The following is a 26,790-nucleotide window of genomic DNA, read 5'->3' on the forward strand; positions in this document are numbered from 1 at the left end:
CAATATCCAGAATCTCTAAAGGTCATTTCAGGATCATAAAAATGCAACTTTTGACTCTAAAATGTTAGACACCCCAACAACAAAGAATGGTACAATATCTTTTTCGTGCCCCTCAGGAGCCCATTGCCTGACAGTTCCTAGGGGCCCTGTTTGCCTTTTTAATTGTTTAGGGTCCTTTATATCAACCATAAAGGCACACCACATATCACTCTTTTGTATCACTTTTAAAAGTGGGTTGCTTAGTGGTTAAGGCATTAGACTTCGGATCTGAAGGTAATGAATTCAAATCCCAGCCACATCAAGCTGCCACCCCTGTGCCCCAGGCTCTTAACCCTGTAGTGTGCTCGGATGTATGAATAAGATAAATCAGCAATAAGTTATTCTGGATAAGGGCATCTGCCAAAATGTAAACCTCTGTCTTAAACAGATAAAATCAAGCAGCAAATTGTTGCCACTGGACAGCACCACACTGGGACACTGGGACCAAATTCGAAGTATATTTCATTTATTTTGTGATAAATGTACTGACATAGAACCAGTGGTGGACAGCAACAAAGTAAATGTAATTCGTTACTGTACATAAGTAGCTTTTGCCAGATCTGTACTTTTCTAAAGTATTTCCATTTGGGGAGACTTTTACTTTAATTTCACTACATTTAAGAGTCAAATATCTTACTTTTTACTCAACTACATTTAGCAAAACCAGCCGTAAGTTATATAAAAACTCAAATGGTCAAGCACACAGCAAGCCACCAATCAGGGTAGAGCACGCTGTTTTAAACTTGTTTTGATTGCACGCACGGTCGTGCCAATTATTATATCATGTCACGTTCAATAAACCTGGTCGGGGCTCGGGGGGTGCACCCAATGAATGGAGAAGTTCCCTCACTCATACACTCAGAAAGGAGAGACGGGGATTGGGTGACGTCACGTCAGTAAGGAGCGCTGAACCCAAATTTAAAATTTTGGATGACAAAACGTTCTTAACCCTTAGAAGCCCAATTCAGAAAAAAGAGGACAGAAGTAGAGAGAAAAACGAGCAAAAGATAAAGGTGTGTATGCAGCTCTAACACTCATCTCATTATGAGGATAGTATAAGATAATGCATTTAAAGAAAAAGGGCTTATAACTGTATATCACTAAGGTTATACTGTGTTGCCTGATATGCTTTTACACATAGAGCAACAATATTTCTTTTAGCTGCATAAAATTATTATTTATAGTATGTAGTTTATTATAATGTGTGTAGCAACAAAACAATTACAACCTAACAAGTTTAGTTGGATTGTAGTTAAACAGCACTTATTGATTTGATTACCTTTAATTGAGGTGATGTCATAAAGGTATCTGGGGAATCTCCAGTGCAGCTTAAAAGGCTCATTTAAAATATATATATTATAAGGATATAGATGTTGATTATATCTAATAGCTACAATTAGCCAAGGAGTTGTACATTTCTTGGTTCTGAGAGTTTGATTAATTGCGCACAATGACGTGTATTTAATTGTGCAATAAAGGCATTTAGGGTGATATTTCTACATGAAATGGAGCTCAGAAATGTATCCAAATTTGTGGACTGCTCTGAAAATATGTCTTACTCATCCAGTGACGGTAGCTGAAGCTGAGAAACTGCTTCAAAGCTGAAACTAATTACTAGGGGAGACGTTGGATCATGGCGTGGTTTACTCAGGGCGTCATTCAAGCCTGAACTGCCATTGCTGCTTTGTGGTGTTTACTTATCACCAACATACAGTTCAGAGTCTTTTCAACATCAAGCAGAACATTTTGACAGTAATAAATGATTGAAGAAACTCCTGACTCGAACTTGCCACAGCACCTGTGGCCTTATTTGCACGATTAGCTCAGTGGTTAAGGCGCTGGGTTCAGACCGTAAGGTCGGGGGTTCAAGCCCCGGTATTGCTAAGCTGCCGTTTTTGGGCCCTTGAGCAAGGCCCTTGCCCCCTGTGCTGTATCATAACTGACCTTGTGCTCTGACCCCAGCTTCCAAACAAGTTGAGATATGCGAAGAAAAAAAAATCCCTGTGCTGTAATGTATATGTGACAAAAAGCAGACTATTCTTCTTTTATAATATCATTATATTAATAGATTGGTGAGTTGATTAAGCAGAGAGACTTGTGATAAAAATGATAATAAACATTATAGCCATAATAAATCATAGTAATTTTTATACTTAAGTACATTTGAAGACAAATATTTTTGTACTTTTACTCAAGTGTAGGTTTAATGGGAGCACTTTACTGGAGTCATATTTTACCTACTGTAGCTCTACTTTAACTCAAGTACATGCGTTGTGTAGTTCGTCCACCACTGCACAAAACACACTGCAAAAACCAGTCAAGCCAGACTTCCTGGACCATTTAAACACATTTCAAAAGTCAAAGCTGTGATTTCTGTGTGCAGATTTTCACCATGAACTTCAACATGACCATTTTATCCATTAAAAAAGAATAGTTCTAATTTAAGTTTATTAGTCCGTGGAGACACATTCTTTTAAATCCAACCACTCACATTTACGATCATTTCACACTGCAGAAGTCTCTTTTTTACCATGTTGTTGTCTTTCAGGTTACACAACGTTCTTCTGATTTTAATCATCTCCTGGGATTGCTTTCTATTTCAGGATGTTTTGAATCCCAAATCGTTTTCTGTTCTTGGACGGATCAGTATTATTGTGGCCCTTGAGGGTGGGTCTTATATCACCAGTGCAAAATAACACCTAGAGTGTACATATAAACACCATGTGGTTCCACTGTTGCTCAGATCTTCGGACCACATGAAACACTTGGGCTTGACAAAGGCTTTGGAAAGACAGATCAAAGCACTCGCCTTGCTAAAAACACATGCTTGGCTGCGTGCACTTGTATAAGATTAACATATACAAAGATCAAATTACCAAGCAATGTTAATGGGCATCAACAAAAGAACACTTTATGGACAAAAGTTTTGGGCACCTGAGCTTCATATGTACTTTTTAACATCCCATTCCACATGTAGTCCCCATTTGCATTTATAATAACGTCCACTCTTCTGGGAGGATGTTCCACTAGATTTTGGAGTTTGCTTGTGGAGATTTGGGTTTATTCAGACACAAGAGTGTAAGTTAAACCAGGTACTGATGTAGATGAGGTGAGGAGGCCTGGGGTGCAGTCAGCATTCTAATTCATCCACAAGCTGTTAAATAGAGTTGAAGTCAGAGCTCTATAACAGGCCATTCAAGATCTTCCACTACATCCCACATAAACCTTATCTGCATAGAGCTGGTTTTGTGCACAGAGTCATTGTCATGCTGGAACAGGTTTTGGCCTCCTAGTTCAGGTGAAGGGAAAATGTAATGCTACCACACCTTATACACATCTTATACAATTGTGTCCCTCCAATGCTGTGGTAACAGTTTGTGAAAGAACCACATATGACTGGAAAACCAATACTTTTCCATATAATGTATATGTGACAGAAACTATGTAGATCGTTGTATTATTATGTAGCAGTTTTTGAGTTGTTTCACCTAATAACAAAAGAAGAAACGCTTTTTGTTCTTCCTTACCATTTTCCTGTGATATTCAACATTCTATTAATAGGGGGGGGGGTGTTGAAGTTAAAGGTCCAGTGCAATACAGCTTTGGGCTTTGGATAGTTAGATGTCTACGCGATTGGCAATATATCATTGACTGCATTAGCATACATTTTGCGACTTTGGCTGGGAGCCAGATAGTCTAAAGTATTAAAGTGCCATTGCATCACTGTAGCCAGAGGTGAAGCAAGGACTAAACTGGATCGTTAGATTGAAAGTTAAAATCCCGGCACCATTATACTGCTGCTGCTGGGCCCCTGATCAAGTCCTTTAATCTTCAACGGCTCAGTTGTAAGTCGCTCTGGATAAGGCCATCTATCAAATGCCGCAAAAGTTAGTCACTAAGGGATTTTTTTTCTGTAAACAAGACAAACACACAAAATCTGCTCATTGTTCTACACCAAAGTGGTTCGATAACCAAAAAAAGGTGTCTGATGTTTGCAATTAGGCTAATCACACAGGCTTGCTAGCTAGCTGACTGCATTTAAAACAGACACACTTAGTCGCATCCTGATCAAGTGTTTAATAAATTCATGCTGATACTGGTTCACTAGGTCATGGTTTATGGAAACCATCCCTGCACTAAAAGGACAGAGTTTGGGAGGTAATATATTTAACATAGGTTTTAATGCAAATTTTAGTACTTTTTAAAGAGGTAGGCCAATAAATGATTAATTGTGATGAAACCTGCTACTGATTCAGCTGATCAGAAGAAGTGCGCTGCAGTGTAGGATGAGATAAATTTAATGCAGGCAGTAACAGGAAGCTAGTAGTGAGGTGGTGTGTGAGAACCTAGGAAGGTTGGAAACAAGACGTGCAGCTGCATTCCGGATCAGTTGCAGAGGATAAATGGTGCTTAGAGGCAGACCTGCTAGGAGCTGGGGCAGTAGTCCAGTCTTAAAATGACGAGGGACTAGATGAGTAGCTGAGTGGCCTGTGTGGATAGAAATGAACAAATTCTCCCGATGCTGTGAAGGAGAAATTGACAGGGTAAGAAAAGGAACAGCTGATTTTCCATGGATAGCCCAGGTCTGTGGGATGGAACTGTAGGTGAGAGCAAAGAGTTGTCCAAAGAGATCACAAGATCACATTAGGAGGCATTGCCTGGGATGAAGAATAGTTCATAGTTAATTAACCAACTAACTTTTTGTGAACACGTGGTAGCTCAGTGGTTAAGGGTCTTGGTTAGGGATTTGAAGGTTGTCAGTTCAACCCCAGTATTATGTGTAATAAATGGACATTTTTGGTTCCACCCTGGATCATCTCAAGGTTTCTTCAAGGTTTCTTCCTAATGCAAGTTCAGGGAGTTTTTCTTGTGTTTTTGTGCCACAGTTGCCAATGGCTCGATCATTAGGGACAAACTTACAGTTATGAGGAACAAACATGATTTTATAACCTCTTTATCTCTGTAAAGCTGCTTTGAGACAATGGCCATTGTTAAATTAATTAACCTCTTGGGCCCTTAAGCAAGGCCATTAACCCTCTGTGCTCTAGGGATGCTGTATCATGGCTGACCCTGAACTTTGACCCCAGCTTTTTAACATCACTGAGATATGCAAAGAAAGAAATTCACTGTACATGTGAAGTAAAAAGCTTTAATAAATATCCAACCAACTAATAACAAACTCAACTCAATTAATTTTGTATAACGTATTTAACAATGAACATTGTCCCAAAGCAGCTTTGCAGAATTAAATAGATTAAGAATATAACTTTGAAATGTATAAATTAGTCCATATCAGTTTATTCTTTATAAGTTAATCCAGAACTAACTTCAGCTTTTTCATTGTTATCCACATAGCAAGAGTTTAACAAGGTGACAATGATTCCTGCTTTTATTCCCATTATAAAATGGGCATCAATGCATTTTCAAAACATTTTGGGAAAATGGTGCCAGCTAAGCGATCTAGGCTTCTGTCCTGAAACTGTCCTTTCCCTTCTAATCCATTTCAAATAAATAATTTTATATAGAAGAAACATAAAGCATTTTAAACATGTTTTATTTAAAAAGAATCCACACACACCCACACACACACACACACACACACACACACACTGCTGTAGGGATTTACTTCAAAATGTTAAGAGGGAACTTTTCCCCCATGAATGATTAATGAGAAATGTTTCCATGACTGCATAAAGCCGAATTAAAAGAGACGATGTCTAAATCCATGTCCAGTTTATTTTCAGTTCATTAAAAAACGGCCATTTAAACAGAGCGTGAAAGTGGAAAGGACGAGCGAGCGGGCAGGCGAAAGTATCCCAACTTTCACATTCCAGACTGCAAAACAGCAGGACGTTCCTTCTTTTCTTCTGGGAAAACGGAAACTCCTGAGACCCATTTGTTTGGATATTGGAGAAGAGCCGAACTTCGCAGGAAAAGCGTATTAAAGCAGGGATTGATTGCAGGCTTTACTATTGTTTGACTTTGGACTTAAAAGTGCGCTGAGCCTCCGTGAAGGCCTGAAATAAACAGACGAGCCACGGATCAAGTCAGCACTGTAACTATTTGTGTTCTTACAGGCTGGAATTTCCGGCGCTGTTCTGCTTCGGCTGGGTTTGACTAATCAGTCTGCGGATAGATTTCCAGATTAATCAGAATATTCTTAACAAGATGAAACCTCACTCTAGAGATATACAATACGCTTCCAAACAAACTGCTGCTGCTGTAATTTCATAAATGCCATCTCCACATCAAGTCACATTATTCTCATACCAAATATCCTGTCGCATACCTGGTTGTACCTATCTAGATCTATGCACACAGTCAGCGCTATAAAGACGTGGTTTGCCAAGCTGAGAGTTGAAGAACTCGAGTGTCCTACACAGAGCCCTGACCTCAACCTCACTGAACACGTTTGGGATGAGCTGAACCCCTTTCACTCCAGGCCTAAAATCCCCACAGCCTTGTTTCCAAATCTAGTGGAAAGCATTCTCAGAAGAAAGGAATAGAAGAGCAAAAGTATATCTAATCCAGAGAAAGATATTCATAAAGTAGATATAAATGTAATGGTCAGATATCAACAAGATTTAAAGTCACACAAACAGGTGTCACCCACAACGGAGTTTATCTTTCCGGTCACTTTAAGCTCATGCATAAGGGATGTAAGTGTAAATCTCTATCTACTGGTTCTACAAATCAAGTTCAAGTAACTCTATGAGGACAAAAACAGCTTTTTATAATGTAAGTCAATGACACTGAATATTGGGAAGGATGTAGGATTGACAACAGTGGATTGGATACAAGTAGGCATTTGTTTCGCAATGTGTCTTTTTTGTCATATTTGCATCCGTAAAAAATTATTTATATATAATTATTAGTAGGTGCGCTACACTTTTATTATTTAGAATGCAACCAATATTTTTTATGCAGATTGATTATCGCGTCCTCACAGCACCGCTGCTGCTACGTGAATAAGACGCATGACAACACTACAGAGACCGAGGCGTGTCCTGAGTGTCACATAGAATATAGATTAACATGGCAGAGGTAGAGCTGCATCTTCCTGGAGACTGAACAGGAAAAGAACATCTGGTGTTTTTTGTCTTTAAAAGGCCTGTGAAAGCACCTTGGGTTAGAAGACAGAAGGCACTTGAGTAATTTGATGATTTGCTGTCTGAACTATTTGTGCTGTACTGAATTACATCAAATCTTTTTTTTACCCTCTATTTCATGGTATCGTATTGTTTTGAATGAAATCGGATCACACTGCACCATAAGGGGGGGATCGTATTGCATCGCATCGGTAGATGCTTCCTATGTACAGTACAGACCAAAAGTTTGGACACACCTTCTCATTCAAAGAGTTTACTTTATTTTCATGACTATGAAAATTGTAGAGTCACACTGAAGGTATCAAGGGCTATTTGACCAAGAAGGAGAGTGATGGGGTGCTGCGCCAGATGACCTGGCCTCCACAGTCACCGGACCTGAACCCAATGGAGATGGTTTAGGGGTGAGCTGGACCGCAGAGTAAAGGCAAAAGGGCCAACAAGTGCCAAGCATCTCTCGGGGAACTCCTTCAAGACTGTTGGAAGACCATTTCAGGTGACTACCTCTTGAAGCTCATCAAGAGAATGCCAAGAGTGTGCAAAGCAGTAATCAAAGCAAAAGGTGGCTACTTTGAAGAACCTAGAATATGAAACTTTTCAGTTGTTTCACACTTTTTTATGTAGTATATAATTCCATATATAATTCCACGTGTTAATTCATAGTTTTGATGCCTTCAGTGTGAATCTACAATTTTCATAGTCATGAAAATAAAGAAAACTCTTTGAATGAGAAGGTGTGTCCAAACTTTTGGTCTGTACTGTATCTTTAATGCATCACATCCTTGGTTATGTATGGAGATGCAAATCCCTAATATATTTGTATATTCAAAACTGAGGTCTGTTTCCCCAGGGGCGATGCACCATGCACCAGTTTAAAGAAATTCTCTCTTTAACCTGAATAATGTATTCATATTTTAAATGAGACACACAAGAGGCAGCTTTTAATACAAACAATGCACATTTATTATTCTTCAATACTTTGCCTGCAATGCCAATATTATCACTCTAATAGTCAAGAGGTCCAGTGGACACAAGTGCAAAACTGCCACAAGCATATAGGAAACATAAAATCCTAAATTAAGACAATCTTTATATCTTCTTACATAGTAAATATCAAAAACAGGAAAATAGAAAAATATTTATACATTACTTTCTCTTTTTTTAAAACATACAATTCCTTTTTTATTATTATTATTTTTTAAACATGTACACTTTCGTCTCCCACAAACCCCGGGCGCTTTCCAAATCAGCCAATGACCCCAGAAAATCCGAACAGAACCCACCCATATAGACACTACCAAATTGGTACGAAGTAACCGGATTATGTAAGGATGGCAATTTCTTTTTCTAAAGAGCATCAAAAATTATATAAAAAAGATAAAGAACAGAGGACAAAACAATGGCCTGTAAATCATAAGTACTATACATAAAACTTGTGCAACCGCAGCAAAACGTTTTTAAATCCATGGAACAGAAAAGGTCAGTGTTTGTGGCACGCGGTGGAGACGGTGATGCACACAGAGGTTACAGTGATGGAGTGCGTTACACTTACATGCGTGGACATTAAACTGTGCTTTATCTGAACCAAAGTCTTTGGCACAATCACCATTTCAGTTTGTTTTTTATTTTTATTTTTTTACAAAAGTGCTATAAAATAAACAAGCTACAATTCCCAAGGTGGAAGCGTCCTAAAGAGAAGGACCTGATCCAACGATCTATTGGCGAGCTCACACCTCGGTATCAGTCTAAACGCAGATGGACCGTTTGTCCGTTTTAACGAGCGTCCATCTGTCGTCTTGGATTCCATGAGTCCTCATCGGTGTTGAGAGTTCAGCTCTCCGGAGAAGGATTACCCACAATTCAATTCCGACCAGCAGATAACAGATGCTCAGTAATCACAAAATCTTCTATTTACACCAATGGGGTGTGTGTGTGCGTGCAAATAGAAATCTATTTAATTAATAATAATAATAATATTAATTTATTATTTAATTATTAATAATAATCATCAATTTGCAATTTTCATAGGCTTCTTAAGGGCTTGTTAAAAATCACCTCTTACACACACACACCACATTTGGCACACAACCAGGGGACCTCTGTGGTCCAGCACATATCAGTGTCTTTTCTGAACATTGCTGACCTACGAAGCTCTCTTCTGATTGGACAACATGGGTGTCACTCTAACAAATCAGCTCCTGCTGCATTTCAGGACGACTGGGGAACGACTCTGTGAAAGTAAAAGTGTCTCGGCCGGTTTTCAAGTCTCCTTTTCCGGGGTATGTGGGATACGACGGGATGTCGAGAAGCTCGGGAGATGAATCGGGACTCTCAGGCTCAGACTCTGATTGGCTGGTTTCCGGCTCGTCCAGCGTGGTGGGGTGGTGGTGGGGTTGAGTGTGTGAGGGTTTGTGTTTAGCCAGGGGTGATTCAGGCAGTCGTCTGCTGTGGATCGGTTTCTAGGGAGGAATAAAAAAGGAGGGGGTTAATTTGAAAATATTTAAGGATGACTATTAAAATGGAGATTGACTTCTAGGAATTATATATTGTCATTTTTTTTTTTTTTTTTTTTTTAGAAATTGTACATTAAATTTTTTAAAGTTATAATAAAAAATAAATAAATATACTATTCCATGCTTTTGAAATTTAATTATCATTTAAACTCTATAATTATTATTATTAAAAGCCGCAATTTGCAGATTTTTCACAAGGCAGTTTTCTTTCCAGCAGTTTCACACAAACTTTTAACTCCCATCCTTTTCCCTCTCCCCAGGTTTTTCCTTCTCTTCGGGATTACTCGCACACGGAGGAATTTTTTCCACATAGCTTTTCAGCCTCTCATTTTCCTCTCATATCACTCATGATATGTGGCCGTAAAGTTTTAGTGAGTGGAGGCAAAGGCTGCAATCATTCTCATGGAGCCAAGATGGTGACAGATCTGGGCTGCTATTAGTCACTGTGACGGAGCCAAAATGGCCACTGCTGAGCGTCATTAGGGGCACCGCAAGAACGTGGGAATGTGACGGAGCCTGTACATTGGCTGGCTTTTACATTTGAATTGAGATTGACTGAATGGGCTACATTTATATCTTGATCTTGGAGAACATTTTCTCCTGTACAGCTTGACGTTTCAATAGAAGCATAACATATACATATAATTTATACACACACACACACGCACGCACGCACGCATTAGCTGCACTTTCTGGACGTACCTGGGGTCTACGTGAAGCAGCGACTGGATGAACTCTACGGCGAGACTTGAGATCCCTTGAAAAGTGTCCTCAGAGTAGTCTACGTTCACCTGGGAAATGTTCAGGTACGTCTCCTGCTTGTCCTGGCCCAGGAAAGGAGACTCGCCCGTCAACATGACGTACGTTAACACACCGATGCTCCTATACGACACATACGGGAAAAAAATTATGAGTGAATGTACCGATATTAAATACTTTATTCATGTATTCTGGCAACTGTGGGAAATCTGTTACAGAAACTGTTCTAATGATAAGTAGCACTAGCGATTAAATATTTATAGAAATGCCTCGTCACGCTTGTGGCCTTATCAGTGAAATTGACCTTATAAAGCAGTAAACGCACACACTGTTCTAACTCACCACATGTCAGTAGCCGTGGAGATTGGTTCGTAGCTCAGAACCTCGGGAGCTGTAAGGGGGAACAAGAAATTGAGTTTATTCCTGTTGAACTTTTATTAGCAATAAAAAAATTTGAAATGACTTTGCAAACATTTCTGATTAGTGATTAACGTTTTGGAGTCAAAGATCACCAGTTGGAGTACATTTACTGGGTCAAACATCAGCTGTGGTGAATACGGACAAGGAAATTTGCATTAGGACTTAGTAGCACTACTGCATTAGATGCGTTGAGATCCAAAGTTTCAGCCTTTTTACTACAGCCCAGACCCAATATTGTACAAGTACCGAAATTTCATACTTCCTGAATCCCTTGAAACATCAGGACACTAATTATGGCATTTTGGTAGACACTGTTATCCAGAGCGAATTACAACTGAGCAGTTGAGGGTAAGGGGACTTGCGAAAGGGCCCAGGAATGGGAGTTGTTGGTGCTGGGATTTGAACTGTGGCCTTCAATCTACATTGTTCTGAATTATTATAAAAAATAACTGCAAGACACACCAAAAATTCAAGGCTTTATACTTCAATCCAAACAGTCCCCAGTCTGCTTTGTAATGCCTTTTGACCCTCATTTATAGCGTAGATAAACCAAAGCAGATAAACCCGTCTGACTCACCTACGTACTCTGGAGTTCCCAAGATCTCACGCACTTCTGATTTTTCGTCCATGCGCCGAGACAGACCGAAATCTACGATCCTGATGTCCCCGAGTGGCTGAGCGCTAGTGAGCAGAATGTTCTGAGGCTGAAAGAGACCAAATGCACACAAACATACATTTAGCATCCACAGCCACCACATCGAACAGTCCATGTACGTCCTATTTCAAAAACAAAGGCTTCTCCACAATATGGGTTAAATTCCTCCACCTGCATGGAATTATTAAGGGGAATAAAACAATTTCAATAGCAAATATGATGGATTGGCATGTCAAATTAAAGCGCTTCCTCAAACGTATGATAGGGATTTTTCCAACATCTGCGCCAGCTAGTAAATCAACCTCGCTTTATAAGTTTTGACGCGCTTTTACTCGTCTATTTACCGGTGAACTGCTCCAACTAAACACAGCTGACACTTTTTCCTCTGCTGGTTTTTCAGAGTCGCAATAAATCTTTCAAGGCGCAACCTTTTTTTTTTTCTGGCCCACGTCCAATTAGGCCAGGTTTATTGCTGTGATACACTGTACCAGGACAATGACCTCATGCAGTACAACCTCACGGCTCTCGCTCCTGTAACGACTGCAAGAAAGCGGGCAGTAAAAGTTTACGAGACCCTGAACTCTAATTGCAGCCGCTCCAGTCGAAATCTCAGCTTCTCTGTATTAAGTAACATACGCAACCTGAGTGAAGACTGTCTGGTGTTTATTTACGTGGGCAGCTAGATGTGCAAGCACACAAACGCACGTGCCGATTTTACCCACCTTCAGGTCTAAATGAACGACGTTGTTGCGGTGAAGGAAAGAGATGCCTTCGAGGATCTGCCGGGCCAACCGGATGACGTCTGCCTCCGTGAAGGCCTCGTCGTTATCGGCGACACACTGATTGAAGATTTCTCCTCCGGCAGCACTGGAATACATCAACACAGAAAATACTATGATCAATAGATTCTAGGAATAGATCTAACTCCTCAATGGGTTTATTAGAAATCAAAGCTATATCAATCTTTGGAAAGAAACAAAATATGTAAATCCATGTATTTAAACTCGGAATTAATTCAAGTACATCACTGGATTTCTATACTTCAAGTGCCCAAGGAGCACATACACGTCTCAGGCAGAGGAGAGAGACATTAGTAATGCAGTTGTGAAATTTGTAAGAAATTCTATTATTGCATGAATGATTGTCTCCAGAATTCCTTCTAATAACCATTTACTTCATTCACAGATTCGTTCGTTTTTGCCCGATGGAGTATAAAGAACATAATAGTGTGGCTTCTCCGGCAGCGAAAAAAAAATTATTAAAAGAATCCCCACACAGAACCACTCGCACACTTTTGAAATTGTAGAACATCTCCGGAACACTTTGGCAGGGAAATAAGAAAATCAGACTCAAAGTGCAGGCTTGCTGCCGACATCACATCCATAAATCACTAACTCTCAGCTCCAAACAGGCCAGAATTACTCTGATTTTTGGGCTTTATTATAAGTGCACGTCTGCCCACGCTGACAGACCAGAAGTTTCAAACCCTCCTCCAGTTGGACTTTGATTTAACCGACGTTCAACCCCAACAAAGCCATGTGTAAAACAAGCAGAACCTGTAGGCTTTATTATTGATGAGGCTGTAGATTCTAATCCAAGAATGAAGCCTTATTTGTCCATGTCTTGATAAGTCATCTGACAAGACATTAGAAGAGGGAACAAAAATGAAAGAGAGAGAGAGAGAGAGAGAGAGAGAGAGAGAGAGAGAGAGAGAGAGAGACTCCTATTTGATCCCAAACTCTAGCAGACCAAGGTGTTCTGGCACAAACCCTCCCTTGTGCTGTACTGCCTTGTGATGCAGCATGAGTAGCAGTTTGAAGGATACTTTTGAAAGGCATTACATGTCAGAGCATGTGTTTTCCTTCACTTTCCCTAGTTGGTAGGTGTTATATGAAAACTGAGAAAGCAGGAAACACCAAGACCAAATTAAGGGCTAAAATGGGGGTTAAAAAGAAAATATAGTAAAATAAAGTATTTTAAATATATAAAAAAATAGATATCCAATATATACAGCGTAACCATTACAGCTCAGCGAAGTGCGTGGGATTTTTACATTTCACGTGTTGGCCTGTGTGTACATTGTACACTTCATTTGTTAGACATCCCTGAAAGCCAGCTGTGTAAATAACTGGGGTACTAACCATGGCTTATCAGCTTGGCCATCAGCTTGGAGTTAATTAAATAGTCTCAGCCCTGCACGCACTTTCAACAAACCAGAGGCAGTGCTCTGGAAAAGCCCAAACTAGATGGTGCACTTGCTGTTCAATTCTAGAAACGCAAACAAAAGCACTTTCAAGGTGGAACTTTGGAGCTGGTGGCATTTGACATGCAGGTTCTCTTAGACATAAGCACACAAAAGAACAAGAGGAGGAACTGTTCCATTAGCGGTCTCTGTGCTCGAATCTACAAAGCATTCTGTGCAATACTGTACAAATCCTGATAGTCTATACCACACTGCTTTTGTGTCTGTTGAAAGTAACCTAGAGGCCAAAAAAAGGATGCGAGGAAGAAGAGGAGACAGAAGGCTGGGCGACCGAGAGTCCGAACAAAAAGCACATTTCAACCAGTAAACTGGTATTTATTTGCATTTCCTATAAAAACCATCACCTCTGTTCAGTTTAAAATTGTTAAACTGTGTGTGCTAAAGACAGTGTCTCATCACTTAGGTTGCACTCAGCACTGAGGATGTGGTTGTGGCTGCAAGCTTGTGTGAATGTGTGCGTTTGCTGCTCTGTTTTTAGAAGACCAATTAAAGCCTAGCTAGAAAAGCCACAGGAAATGGAACAAAATCATTTCTCTGCATCTCCGGCCCTTTTCTTCTTCTTACACTCACTCATCTCTGATTCTAAAGAGAAAAGAGTGTGTGTGTGGGGGATCTAAAGTGTTAAAGTAGATGAATTTTTCTTTCCTGCCAGCATGCAAAATTAAACAGACAGATAGAAGCTTCCTTTTAAACTAAACCATCACCATATTCTCAGGCTGCACATGTGTTTTAACTGGCACACTGACCCGAGTAGAGAAACAAACTAATACAGAAGAGTGGACAGACACATGAATGAAGATGCTGACTGACTGCGAGAGGTCATCGTGATAATCCCCACATAAACCTCCAGCCAAAATAAATGATTAACCAGAAGAATTTCCTAATAAGGTAATGACACACATTAGGGTGCGTGTGCGCGCATGCGTGTGATCACGCACGCATCGACGTCAGCGGGGGTAAACTGCTGCACAGCTGATCTACAGCAGAAGCTGATGGAGCGCACACAGGAAGCGTGCTACCGAGAGTCAGACAGAGATGCAATCGACTGTTTCTCAAAACTGCCGTCACTCTCGACCGACATCCGGCGTGTGCGCGAAATAAAAAGTGCAGAGTGTGTGAAAGTTTTACAGCTTTGACAATAAGGGAATTTTTTTTTTTTTAAAAGACACAAAAAAACAGAGGATCAATAAAGAAAGATTCTTGTTTATATTTATAAAAAAATAAAATTAAAAAAAAAAGGAGAAAAAAGAAAACAAGTTTGGGAAATGTTTCTTCGGGTTAATTGGAGTCTCATTATAGATCGTTATCAACGCTGCATGTGCACACTATACAAAATGCTGAAATGATCCATGTTTTACGTAATGACCTGGTGATTTCAGAAGGCAGAGAAAAAGACATGGACACAGAGATAAAGAGACACGCAGACAAACAGAAAGAGAGAGAGACAGGCAGACAGCGAAAGAGACAGTCTCTCTCTCTCTCTCTCTCTCTCTCTCTCTCTCTCACACTCACACAAGGACTAGTTTAAGTGCGTTTAACAAAAACACATGAAATCTGCATTCTTGTAAGCAAGAGGTGATTGCAAGCTTTGCGTTTCTCCGATTTCTGCCGGTTCTTGGAACACTGACTCGCTCCATCAGAGAACAGTGCAAAACTTACCATTCAAGCACCAGGATAATCTCAGAGCTGGTCTCGTACACCTCGTGCAGCTCCACCACGTACGGGTTAGACTTGGCTGCTTCCAGCATGGCGATCTCGTTCAGGATGTCGGCGCGGCAGTCCTGACCCTTCCGCCGTTTGCGCAGGAACTTGGCGGCATACACGTTCCCCGTGGCCTTCTCCACACACTTCTTCACCACTGCAAACTTTCCTCTAAACAAAGACAGAAAGAAAGTGTCAGTCTATTAAATCGCTCACAAATATACTGTTCGGACATACTTTATAATAATTTTAAAAAAAAAGTGTTAATTGCAAACTAAGTAGAAGAGAAATGATCGAAATGATCAGAGCACATATGTGAAATTACAACGGTTTTATTTTTACTGTAATTGTACAAGTTTGCGTGTTAACAGTTCCTTTTTTCCCCATGTACCAAGAAACCAAACGTCTGAGTCAGCAAGCTATTGCATCTTAAAATGTACAAGCCACATCTGCTTCAATATGAAAATACAGGCCAGGGAAAGGTGGGGCCATGCTGCATGGGCCATGCCGGATAGGCAGCATTTGCCTATTCACTGAATCTGTGTGGAAATCTTGCTCTTGTATACCATAGTAGTGGACCTATAGTACCTACATTACTTGTGCAAATCCTGTAGATTAAAATAACATTAATTGCAAATAAAATGTGGGGCACCCTGAAAGAGGAAGTGTTGCCTGCAGTTAAACCACAGCGGCATGCACCACACAAACAAGCAAAAAAAAAAAAAAAAAAAAAAAGCCTATTGGCCTATAAACGTTGAATTCTTGACACTTTGTACATTTGGAAAAACACCCCATTGAAGCAAATGAAGCGTCTTCACAAAAAGATGACAAGCGACCCGCATGCTGACCACAATGACTCACGGCTGTCGCTTAAGTCGTTTTTCACAATTACTGACATGAAGAAACTCAACACGCCTCTGACGTCACATGCTAACCAATGCACTTCCATGGTATGTGGCAAAGGAAATTCTTAGCAGCTTTTAAAAGACCTTGATATTACAAGGTTGAGAATCAGAGTCAGACATTACAACTCTCTCATGTCCATTTCCCACTAGGAAGATGAGAAGTTGGGACATAAGGATCTCCTTCTCCTTTATGTACACACAAAGTCATTCCCTAAATCGGAACGTCAGGCCCACACTTCAGAGATGACTTTAAAGAGTCAACTCATGGCTTCCCACATACATGCACACAAAAGCCCAGTTTGTACAACCCTTTGTCTAACAGCGAAAAGAACGATTTGCTGGTAACTCCGCCTTCGCTGGTTCTTTAGGAAGCCTCACAATAAGACACTATGGTGTGTATGTGGGTGGTAGGGGTCACAACAGACCACCCACCATACCCTACTGATAAATGATGCCCACCTCCTTCGGGGTATGTCCTCGTGTTCGGCTAAAAAGAAGAATGCCGCGGGGGCGACAAAAAAACGGTCAGAGGGCGTAACGCCGGGCGTCATAATTCACTAAAACCCGTAACCACCGTGCAAAACGTTGCAGGTTGTAATTACCACTTGCTCGCCATCTGGTATCCGACTGTTCAAGAAATGCAGCGTCCGTTCCGTGTGTGGAAATAAGAAGGAAGTGCCCTCAATCGCCTCGTTGTGCAATCAGTTACCTTGACAAGTTTAAAAGGATGTGTATAGACAGGAAACACACTATGTGGTTACATGACCCAGATGCAGTAATGGTTGTACATTGATCACGAAACTAAACCAACATAGATGCCTGTGCTTGTTTTTTTTTTTTTTTTAACATGCTTATTTGCTAGTGTGTGTGTGGGCTGAACGGAGAGACTAGAACTGCAAGCAAGCATGTCTTATTAAATGCAAGAACAAGGGCAGGATCAACTCCTAGGACCCTCAGGGGACGTTCCTAAAACGACAGTCAGCACTGAAATCAGGCCAGTGTCCTTTGCGGAGCTCAAAACTAGGACATTCTGCAAGGCCTTATATGTAACATCACTGAGGAAAATGAATCTGGTTGAGCACATCCTTGCAGGGGAATCCATTACCTATTCTTCCTGGTTCTCCGGTGTAATTGCTCGAGATGAAAATGCAAGAGAAAGAGAGAGCGAGATGAATTTGTTTGGACAAACCAAAAAAAAAAAAAAAAACGTGCTCATTTACATTTATTCAAAGCAAGCTCCGAATGAGCATACAGCCGAGGAATGAATGACTTTCAGCAATGTGCAAACGTTACTAGTACAGGAAGCTCAGCGACACTGAGGTATCGTCTCTGGCTTTAGACTTGAGAGAGAGTGCAAGTGTGTGTGTGTGTGTGTGTGTGTGTGTGTGTGTGTGTGTGTGTGTGTGTGTGTGTGTGTGTGTGTGTGTTTGTTTCTTATGCATGCAGCAGGTGGTGTTTGGGTGCAGGAAGGCACGATATTATGACTGCCTGTACACAGATCTGGATTTCTCCTTCAACCAAAAGATCAGATAGTATGCGTTACATAAAGAACTACTCGCCCCGTGACACATGCGTGTGGGGTCATGAATGTTTTCGCCGAGTGAAAAGGAGCATTCCAGTAATCTACGAAAGCAAACAGATTTTATCGCCGTGTTTTTTTCTTTTTAACCATAAATTGAAACCCATCTGCCGATAGATACTCATCGGGAAATGCCTCGCTGCAGTTTAAATATTACGCTCTGATTAAATGCCCGATGTCAACACCGAGGCTGGAATTTTTTCCTAACATTTCTCTTATCAAAAACCACAGCAACATGCGGGATCATGGACATGTTGACAAATCTTGGCTTCTTTTCTTCATTTTATTGCTGCACCTCAGGGAAATGTTTCCACACGACTGAATAAGGGCTTTTTCCCCCACCAGCTTCAGAACCAACTGCTGAACCACAATGCAGGAAAAGGCACTGATTTAGAAAACCTCACAATAAAAGACGGCTTTTGTAATTGAGAGTTTGCTTAAAATTTAATTGGGAACATTTTTTTTTTTTTTTGGAAGAGGTTTATGACGTTTTTAACTGGTTTCTGATTGACAGACTTTCATCACTTGTTATCGACAACAGAATATCAGAGTCATAGCTTCAGGGCAAAAGTTAAGAACCCGACTTGGACCTAACATGTCTGTGGTGACTAAGTATTTTTCAATGCTTCAAAAAAAGGAGATTCAACACAAATATTATATATAAAAAAAAATTGTACATGGTATAGAATGGGTTGGACCAGATAGTGAAGGAAAAGCAGCAAACAAGCATTTAAAACTTTGGGAAAGCTAAGATTGTTGGCTTGAGGCGGAGTGTGAGAATGCAAAAGAGTTTTCTAAGTTGTCTTCAAAAGTTCAAAGCTCCTTTGGAATCTAAAATATAAAACTTATTCTTGGTTTTCTGACATTTTATGCATAATTCCATACGTGTTCTTTCATAGCTTGGATTTTTTCAGTATTAAAATGTACAATGTTGAAAATAATCAAAATAAAGAGAAAACACTGAAGGAAAATGTGCACACTTCTGACTACTAACGTGATTTTACACACACACACACACACACACACACACACACACACACTAATTACAAGTGACCGAACCCCCTCTAATGAAAGCTATTAAGCGAAACTAAGCGCTCGCGCTGTGAGCGCGCGCCCCTCTTCCCCTCGCACGGAGGAACCGCAGTAGGACTTTGATGTTTAATAGAAAGCGGTTCATTTACCTGCCGAGCTCTTTACCGACCAGGTCGTAAAAAGTCTTAAACGGCTCAGTGCGGATTCGGGTGAGGATCGTGGTCACCATTCCGTTCTTATTCATGGCGCTGGAGTCCAACATTGCGGCGTGGAGAAGTATAAGCAGCTGAACCCGGGCGCGCTCTCAGTCCATCAGGTGCGCGCACCTCTGCAGGTTATCCGCCGGAAACAGTCAAGTACAAAGCCAACAGTGAGGACAAAATACTAGTTTATATATATTTTTTTGCGAATAGTTATAAAGTTTAGTAGTCTCTGGAGACTGGCATGTACTCCAGCAGCGTCCAAAACCAGTGGAGATGTCGTGAATTCTGAGCACGAGCACAAACACTCCGAACAATAAGACGCTCTGTGAACCACGCCTCTTTTTTTAGCTCCGATGCAACAACTCAGCCAATCGGGTAAAATGGGCGTGTCTAAACAGTTCCTAAACGTCTACTTCTGGGACTACTTCAGTCAAGTGCCATGCATTGCTCAAGCTCAATATGTATATAATCAATAAATACTCATTAATTCATTTATAGCTTCATTAAGTCATGAATTAACAAATATATTTCTAAACAAATAACTAGATGAATAAACGTTTGTCCATTAATCAATTAACAAGAAACGTATTTATTTGTGTAGTTATATGTTTAGAAAAAGATTTATGTAATAAATGCTAATGCATTTTATTTATTGGCTTGATTGTTTGTTGGTTTAAGCATTTTTATCCACCATTCTATCTATCTATCTATCTATCTATCTATCTATCTATCTATCTATCTATCTATCTATCTATCTATCTATCTATCTATCTATCTATCTATCTATCTGAACTTTCCACCCACCAAGCCTATTATATATTCATGTTATAAATGAATACCACTTTTGTATTATATTCCAATGGATATTATTTATATTCATAACAACCTTGATAGCTATTGATGGCTCATGACTGATGTTCAACCACTGTACCAACATTAGAAACCTGCAGAACACAAACTATGATTCCTGGATCCCAGGTCTTCACCCCACATTGAGACACGTTCCTTTTTCATACAAAGTGCTGCTTTCAGAATAGAAATAGATTTTTTTCATTCATGTCATCTACATTATATATGTGCATCTACCTTGTATCTACCTGCATTGGCCTTTTTTTATGTGCACATGCTGTAATAAACTGTTTTGCACTATTTGTTTCAGCTCACATATATTCAGTCTATTTATGCATGACAACTAGAGGAGCACACAGAACAGCTGTTGCATGTGTACTGTTGTATTCTTGTTTTGCTGATACAAGCAAATCACATGCCGGGATTTTTATACACGTTGTCATTGAGAAAAAGTCCACCAACCCATAAACAGCCACCTGTGGTCTAGGGGGCAGAAACCAATGCGGATAAAGGGTAGACAAGGGGTGTTAACGTGAGCTGTATTTGGAAACATTTTTAAATGTACATGTTGAACATTTATAGTATGTGTTTCTTTAAGCCCACTGCTTCACCTGATGCACTTGTACTAGCTTCACAAACACAGTACTACTGTGCCAGTGTTACTTTAGCTAAATGAGTACACACACACACACACACACACACACACACACACACACACACACACACACACAATGTGTGATTAATATCTAATTGCAGAGATTTTGAATCCATAATTGGTGTCTGAAAAAGAGCTGTACCACCTGAGACGTGTTGTAATACTAATTCTAGGACAGAGTCCGTTCTGAACTTTTCAGCCGAAGAGCTTTTGAATAGAATGTTTTTGGGGCTAAGTGTAAATCTAAATTATCATGACTATGACTAAAAGAGGTGATAGGACAAGGTTAAGCTTGTAAGCATCCTCTATGTGTATCGAAGTGTGTGTAAAACACTAGGAGAAGCACAGATAATAAGAGAAGACTGTTTGTAAAACACAAAACTTCAGTAGGTAATTGGAGTTTACAGCGTTAGTCACGCCAGCTAATGTTGAGCATGAGAAATCTTTCACCTCATCATCAGAGGCCCAGGAATGTGTGTGTGTTTTGTGTGTGTTTGTGTGTGTGTTGTTAGTAGCCAGCTGAAAGACACCTAACTGGAGCGGTAGTCAGAAGGGGTCATGACCTGCCTCTGCAAACGAGACAAAGAGAACGAGAGTGGACCCAAAGCGAACAGACTGGAACCACAAAAAACCCCAAAAAAAACACAGAACCTCTAGAGCTTGTGCAAAAAGTACCACACAATATAATCACAACAGTGCATTTGGCATCTAATGGTTGTTCATGTAACCTCCAAATTATGACCCGCTGTAACATTTTCATGTATAGGATTTGGACAGTGGGCAAAATAGTTGTAAAAACCTGCATTCATTTAAATGTACATTTCCCACTCAAAATATATCTTAAATTTACGCTTCTACGCCACTCTGCCATGTCTCAAAAACATATTGCTATTATTGGCTGCTGGGTTTGAGGGTTTGAGGATCAAAATAACCTTTATTGGCAAGTATCTTGGGATACAAGGAATTTCATGACAATAATAATAATAAAAAAACCTATACAAACTAGGAAAAAAATGTAAATAATAAATAAATAATTAGAATACATTGACTGTACAGTTTGTGCAGGGAAGTGGTGCTTTGTTCGTGGTAAGTTACAGAAGTATTTCTATTTGGAGAGACTTTAACTTCACTACAATTCAAAATATTTTACTTATTACTCAACTACATTTTGTGGAATCAGATGTTATTTTCTAATTATGAGTGGGTAAAAACGTACCTGGTCAAGCATGCAGCAAGCCACCAATCACCATCAATTGTTTTGACTGGCGCTTGGTGGTTTCTACTTATCACCAACATACAGTTCAGCATCAGTTCAACAGCAAGCAAAGGATTTTGAGAGGAATAACTGAAAGAAACTTCTGACTCGAACTTGCCACAACACCTGTAGCCTTATTTGCATAATGAGTAACATAAGTAAGTCTTGTTACCAAATTGATTAAGTATGAGTCTTGTGACAAAAATGAAAATAGGAACATTTATAACCATAACAAATCATAGTACTGTAGGTACTTAAGTACATTTGAAGACAAATAATTATTTAATTAAAAAATTTAGCAACAGGGTGTATTGGACCCTAACAATTCCAGGCCTGTTTAATTTTGTTTGTTTGTTTACAGCCTTGGAGTATTCTAAGACAAGCAACAATAAGAGTCTGGGAAACAGTTAAGGCAGATAAACATTAAATAGCAAAAATCGAAAACGCCTTTTCTATTTCTGATTACTTTTCAAGTGTGTGTGTGTGTGTGTGTGTGTGTGTATGCCTCTGAAACCCATTTTCCAGATGGGCCTAATTAAACCCAAAAGCATGTGATACCCAGGGGAAGGGGCGGGCATTAATGTGTCAGTGTGTCAGTTTTGCATTAATGTTGCCTATCCTCAGAGTTCAGGTCAAGTCAGAGTTTTTGTGACCCTGAATCATTCTTTATTTGCGTACCCTCTTATTACTACAGGTGTTTATGCAAAAAAAAAAAGGATGTGTACCTACACATTAGCTGACGCTCTGAGGGAGAATTAAAGCAGGGCATCATTATGTGTCTGCTTCACAACTTTGAGCACATAATATCTGGGCCTGATGGATGCTGTTATTACGTGCTCTGTTGTGTTATTATGATGAACAGGTCAAGCTGATGATCACAGGTCTATGCTGAAGCCAAGTCCAGTCTGTACACGTCAGGAGCAGTGTAGTTTGAGTAATGTCAAGTAATGTTAGCATAGCATATTTACATGTTATTTATGCTTATGATAAGGTCTGAGTCAAAGGCTGAAGCTCAGAAGATGAATAGGATCTCAAGCTAGAGTCCAATTTACATTATAATGAATGAAAATTGAAAAGATTTCTGACAATAAGAATTCTACAACTGGCTTAATTGTTGTAAAAACCAGCAAAGACTATAGTGTACATTTTCCACTCAAACATACATCCTAACTTTGTGCTTTTGTGCATCTATGCAGTGTCTCGAAATGCTACTGCACAAGTAAGTTTGACAATACCACAATCATTTGTAGTCTGGAGCTTTCTACTTTTTTAGTCTATGATTTCTGAGACTAGTATCTCCTGTCAATCACAGTGACACTAGTTATTCATGGGTGTCTGTGAGCTTATGTATGATGAAGATGGTGGAGAGAACTGTTTCTCCAAGCGAGTTAGGCTGCATCGTAATGCATAAAGGTGGCTTTACGTGTCTTTCGAGGACACGTGATGATTCGAGCTGTTGTATGAGCGAGGACCTGGTTGTAGGAGGAAACTGAAATGAGGAAGAAATTACAATTATAAATGGTCAGTGTAGGACAAAAAACGAACGATCTTTTAAGCTAAAAGTACCACATATAGTGTTAAAAACAAGATAGATTTGGTTTTATCAAAAATAAAATGATGATAGATAGATAGATAGATAGATAGATAGATAGATAGATAGATAGATAGATAGATAGATAGATAGATAGATAGATAGATAGATAGATAGATAGAGTCTGCAGTGTATTTCTCCCTGTGTATTGTATGTTTACTGCATTCTAGTAACTTTAGTGGTGTGGACTGATATAATGATGCACTCATTTCACACCTGTTTGACGACCTCTTACATTTTGCTTTTGTGTATTTGTGTGTATGTGTTGGGGGAATCAATATACAAACAAAAAACACAAAAATCAATATACGAATAACCATATTTCTAATCAAATTTAACCCTCTCTCTCTTTATTTGTTGTTGTAAGAACTTGTTCTACTGTAGGCTGTTCACCCTGAATAAGTATTGTCTTTGTCTACGTTAGAGTGTCTGTGTCAAGGTTAAAGGTCAGACACAAACACATTTGCACTCTCTGAACTGTAGAGCAGCTTCCGTGCGTGAGAGAGCGTTACCGGGCCGCTCGGCATCTCTGCATTGTTAAAGGCATGCTAGTTATTCCCAAACATTCTCACATTTTCTTCTTAATCCTTTTAGCGAGGCAAAACAAAGGCCTGGGGAAACTCGAAGCAGAAGACGAGAACAGAATGAAGTCATTAGCACACAGGATCAGGTGACGCTGCGTAGCAGATTAATCATGGGTAATTGAATCAAGTCACAATTAGCTACACGAGGAGAAACAGTGCGATGTGGTGAGAATGTTATTTTAATTTGAATTTTGAATGGTATGTGAGTTTCCCCTACTTAGGTAAAAGTTCACTCCTAAAATAAAAAATTGAAACTCATCTCCAGGGTATTTTCCCATTTAAGATTCCCTTTTGAGAAACGGCATATCTGTGATTATTTACTGATGATCCAGCTGCTAGTGCTTTTCCATACAGTATCTCTGTTTTGTAGAAACCATAAAAAAGTATGTTGTTTAAGACACACCTTATGTCTTTTCTAAACACACACACACACACACACACACACACACACACAAAACAAGCACATGGATGTGAAATTGACCCCATAGCTTTCAGTAATTACACAGAGGTGAAAACTGAAGGGAGTCAAAGCAAACAAATGCTTAAGTTTACATCATCACCTAACCATGTGCATACACACTATGCCCTCTATACCTTTACATACTTCAGAAGCCGATATTGGAAACTGTGAAGTAATTTTAATAGTAATTTTAAAGGCACAGGGTTTTCTTATGTTATCTGATGTCATATTTTAAGGCACATCATTGGAGTATGGGATCTTGGATAGTAGTGAATAGTAATGAAGTAAATGTAAATCGTTATTGTATTTAAGTAGCTTTTAGTGTATCTGTATTTTACTGACGTATTTACATTTGGGGAGACTTTAACTACATTTTGTGAAATCAGTCGTTCCTTTTTATTTATGAGAGGATAAAAACCTATCTCAGACACACACCAATGAGGGTCGAGCGCACGCTCTGTTTTGAACTTGATTTGATTGGCGCTTGGTGTATCTACTCATCACCAACATACAGTTCAGCATCAGTTCAACAGCAAGCAGAACATTTTGTGGAAGAATATATTATGAACTTCTGACTCGAAATTGCCACAACAACTGTGGCCTTATTTGGCCTTATTATGATTTTTCTGCAGTAGTTGAAAATAATTTTTTGGGCTTGTGATAATTTGAACAGATATCAATCAGTGTTTGACTCTATTAATAGATTGGTGTGCTAAGAGTAACTTTAGAGCCTTTTCACATAAACTGAGTTGAAGCAAATGATAGTAGGAACATTAAAGCCATAATAAATCATAGTACATTTAAATTCAAATACTTTACTCAAATGAAAATTTAAATTAAGCACTTTTACTAGAGTAATATTTTACATACTGTATCTCTTCTTTAATTCAAGTACATGGTTTATGCACTGTGTGGGAATTCTCTTTATTTAAACATTTAAATAGAAAAACTAAAAAAGGTTTCATGTAGTTTCTGGGTAAACACAGTCAAATTACCCATGGTTTACTTCTATTTTCATTCAATTTTCAGGTTGTATAGAACAATAATATATACAGTATGAACAGTATAAACAGTATCTCACATTTCAGCAAACATTTTATTATATGTTCTCAAGGGACAATACTATGGAAATGAAACTTGGATATATTTTAGAGTAGTGAATGTGCAGCTTGTACAGTAGTATAGATTTACTGTTCTCTAATAATAACTCAAATTACAACCATTGTTGTCTAAATAACTGGCAACAAAAGTGAGTACACCTTAACTGAACACGTCAAAACTGTGTCCAAAGTGTCAATATTTTGCGTGAGCATCATTGTTATTCAGCACTCCCTTAATCCCCCTGGGCATGGAATTAACCAATGCTGCACAGGTTGTTGCTGGGATCCTCTTCGTGACATCACGGAGCTGCTGGATGACACATGGTGCTTCAACACCTTCCGCTTGAAGATGCCCCACAGGTGCTCAAAAGGGTTTAGGTCTGGAGACATACTTCGTCACTCCATCACCTTCAACTTCCTTAGCAAGGCAGTTGTCATCTTGGTGGTGTGTTCGGGGTCGTTATTATGTTGGAAAACTGTCATTCGGCCCAGTTTCTGAACGGAGGGCACCATGTTCTGCTTCAGAATGTCACAGTACATGAAGGCATTCATGTTTTCCTCAAAGAACTGCAGCTCCCCAGTACCAGCAGCACTCATGCAGGCCATGATGCTACCATCACCATGCTTGACTGTAGGCAAGACACAATTTTCTTGGGACTTCTCACCAGGGCGTCGCCACACATGCTGGACACCATCTGAGCACCATCTCAGCAGAACATAGTTCCAATAATTCATGCTTTTGGCCAGGTTGTCTTCAGCAAACATGTGAGCCAGCTTGAGAGGAGCTTCCTTCTGCGAAGACGGCCATGAAAATGACAGTGTGCAGCGTTTGGTCTGAGCACCGACAAGCGGACCTTCCACTTCTGCAACGTCTAAAGTGATGCTGCAGCACTCATGCGTCTGTTTTTTAAAACCAGCTTCTGCACCTGACGCACAGCACGAGGACTCAACTTCTTTAATCTACTCTTGTGAAGTCTGTTCCGAGTGGAACCCATTTTATAAAACCTCTGTATGACCCTGATCACTGTACTGTAACTCAGTTTCAGGGTGTTACTGATCTTCTTATAGTGTAGGAAATCTTTGTGGAGAGCAACAATTCTAATTCCCAACTCCTCAGAAAA

The 26,790-nt window shown here is 39.7% G+C and overlaps 1 protein-coding gene across 1 annotated transcript; it reads right to left on the bottom strand.

The window, feature by feature from the left end:
- Positions 1-8,084: 8,084 nt before the first annotated feature.
- stk17al (serine/threonine kinase 17a like) lies at positions 8,085-19,491 on the bottom strand. Its single transcript, XM_046866270.1, is given in 8 exon segments — positions 8,085-9,526; positions 9,529-9,604; positions 10,361-10,540; positions 10,760-10,808; positions 11,415-11,541; positions 12,215-12,359; positions 15,415-15,627; positions 19,122-19,491. Coding segments are annotated over 8 exon segments (1,101 nt in total). The 5' UTR covers positions 19,235-19,491; the 3' UTR covers positions 8,085-9,328.
- Between the last annotated feature and the right edge of the window lie 7,299 nt (positions 19,492-26,790).

This window comes from Silurus meridionalis, chromosome 14 (assembly GCF_014805685.1).
Source record: "Silurus meridionalis isolate SWU-2019-XX chromosome 14, ASM1480568v1, whole genome shotgun sequence".
NCBI lineage: Eukaryota > Metazoa > Chordata > Actinopteri > Siluriformes > Siluridae > Silurus > Silurus meridionalis.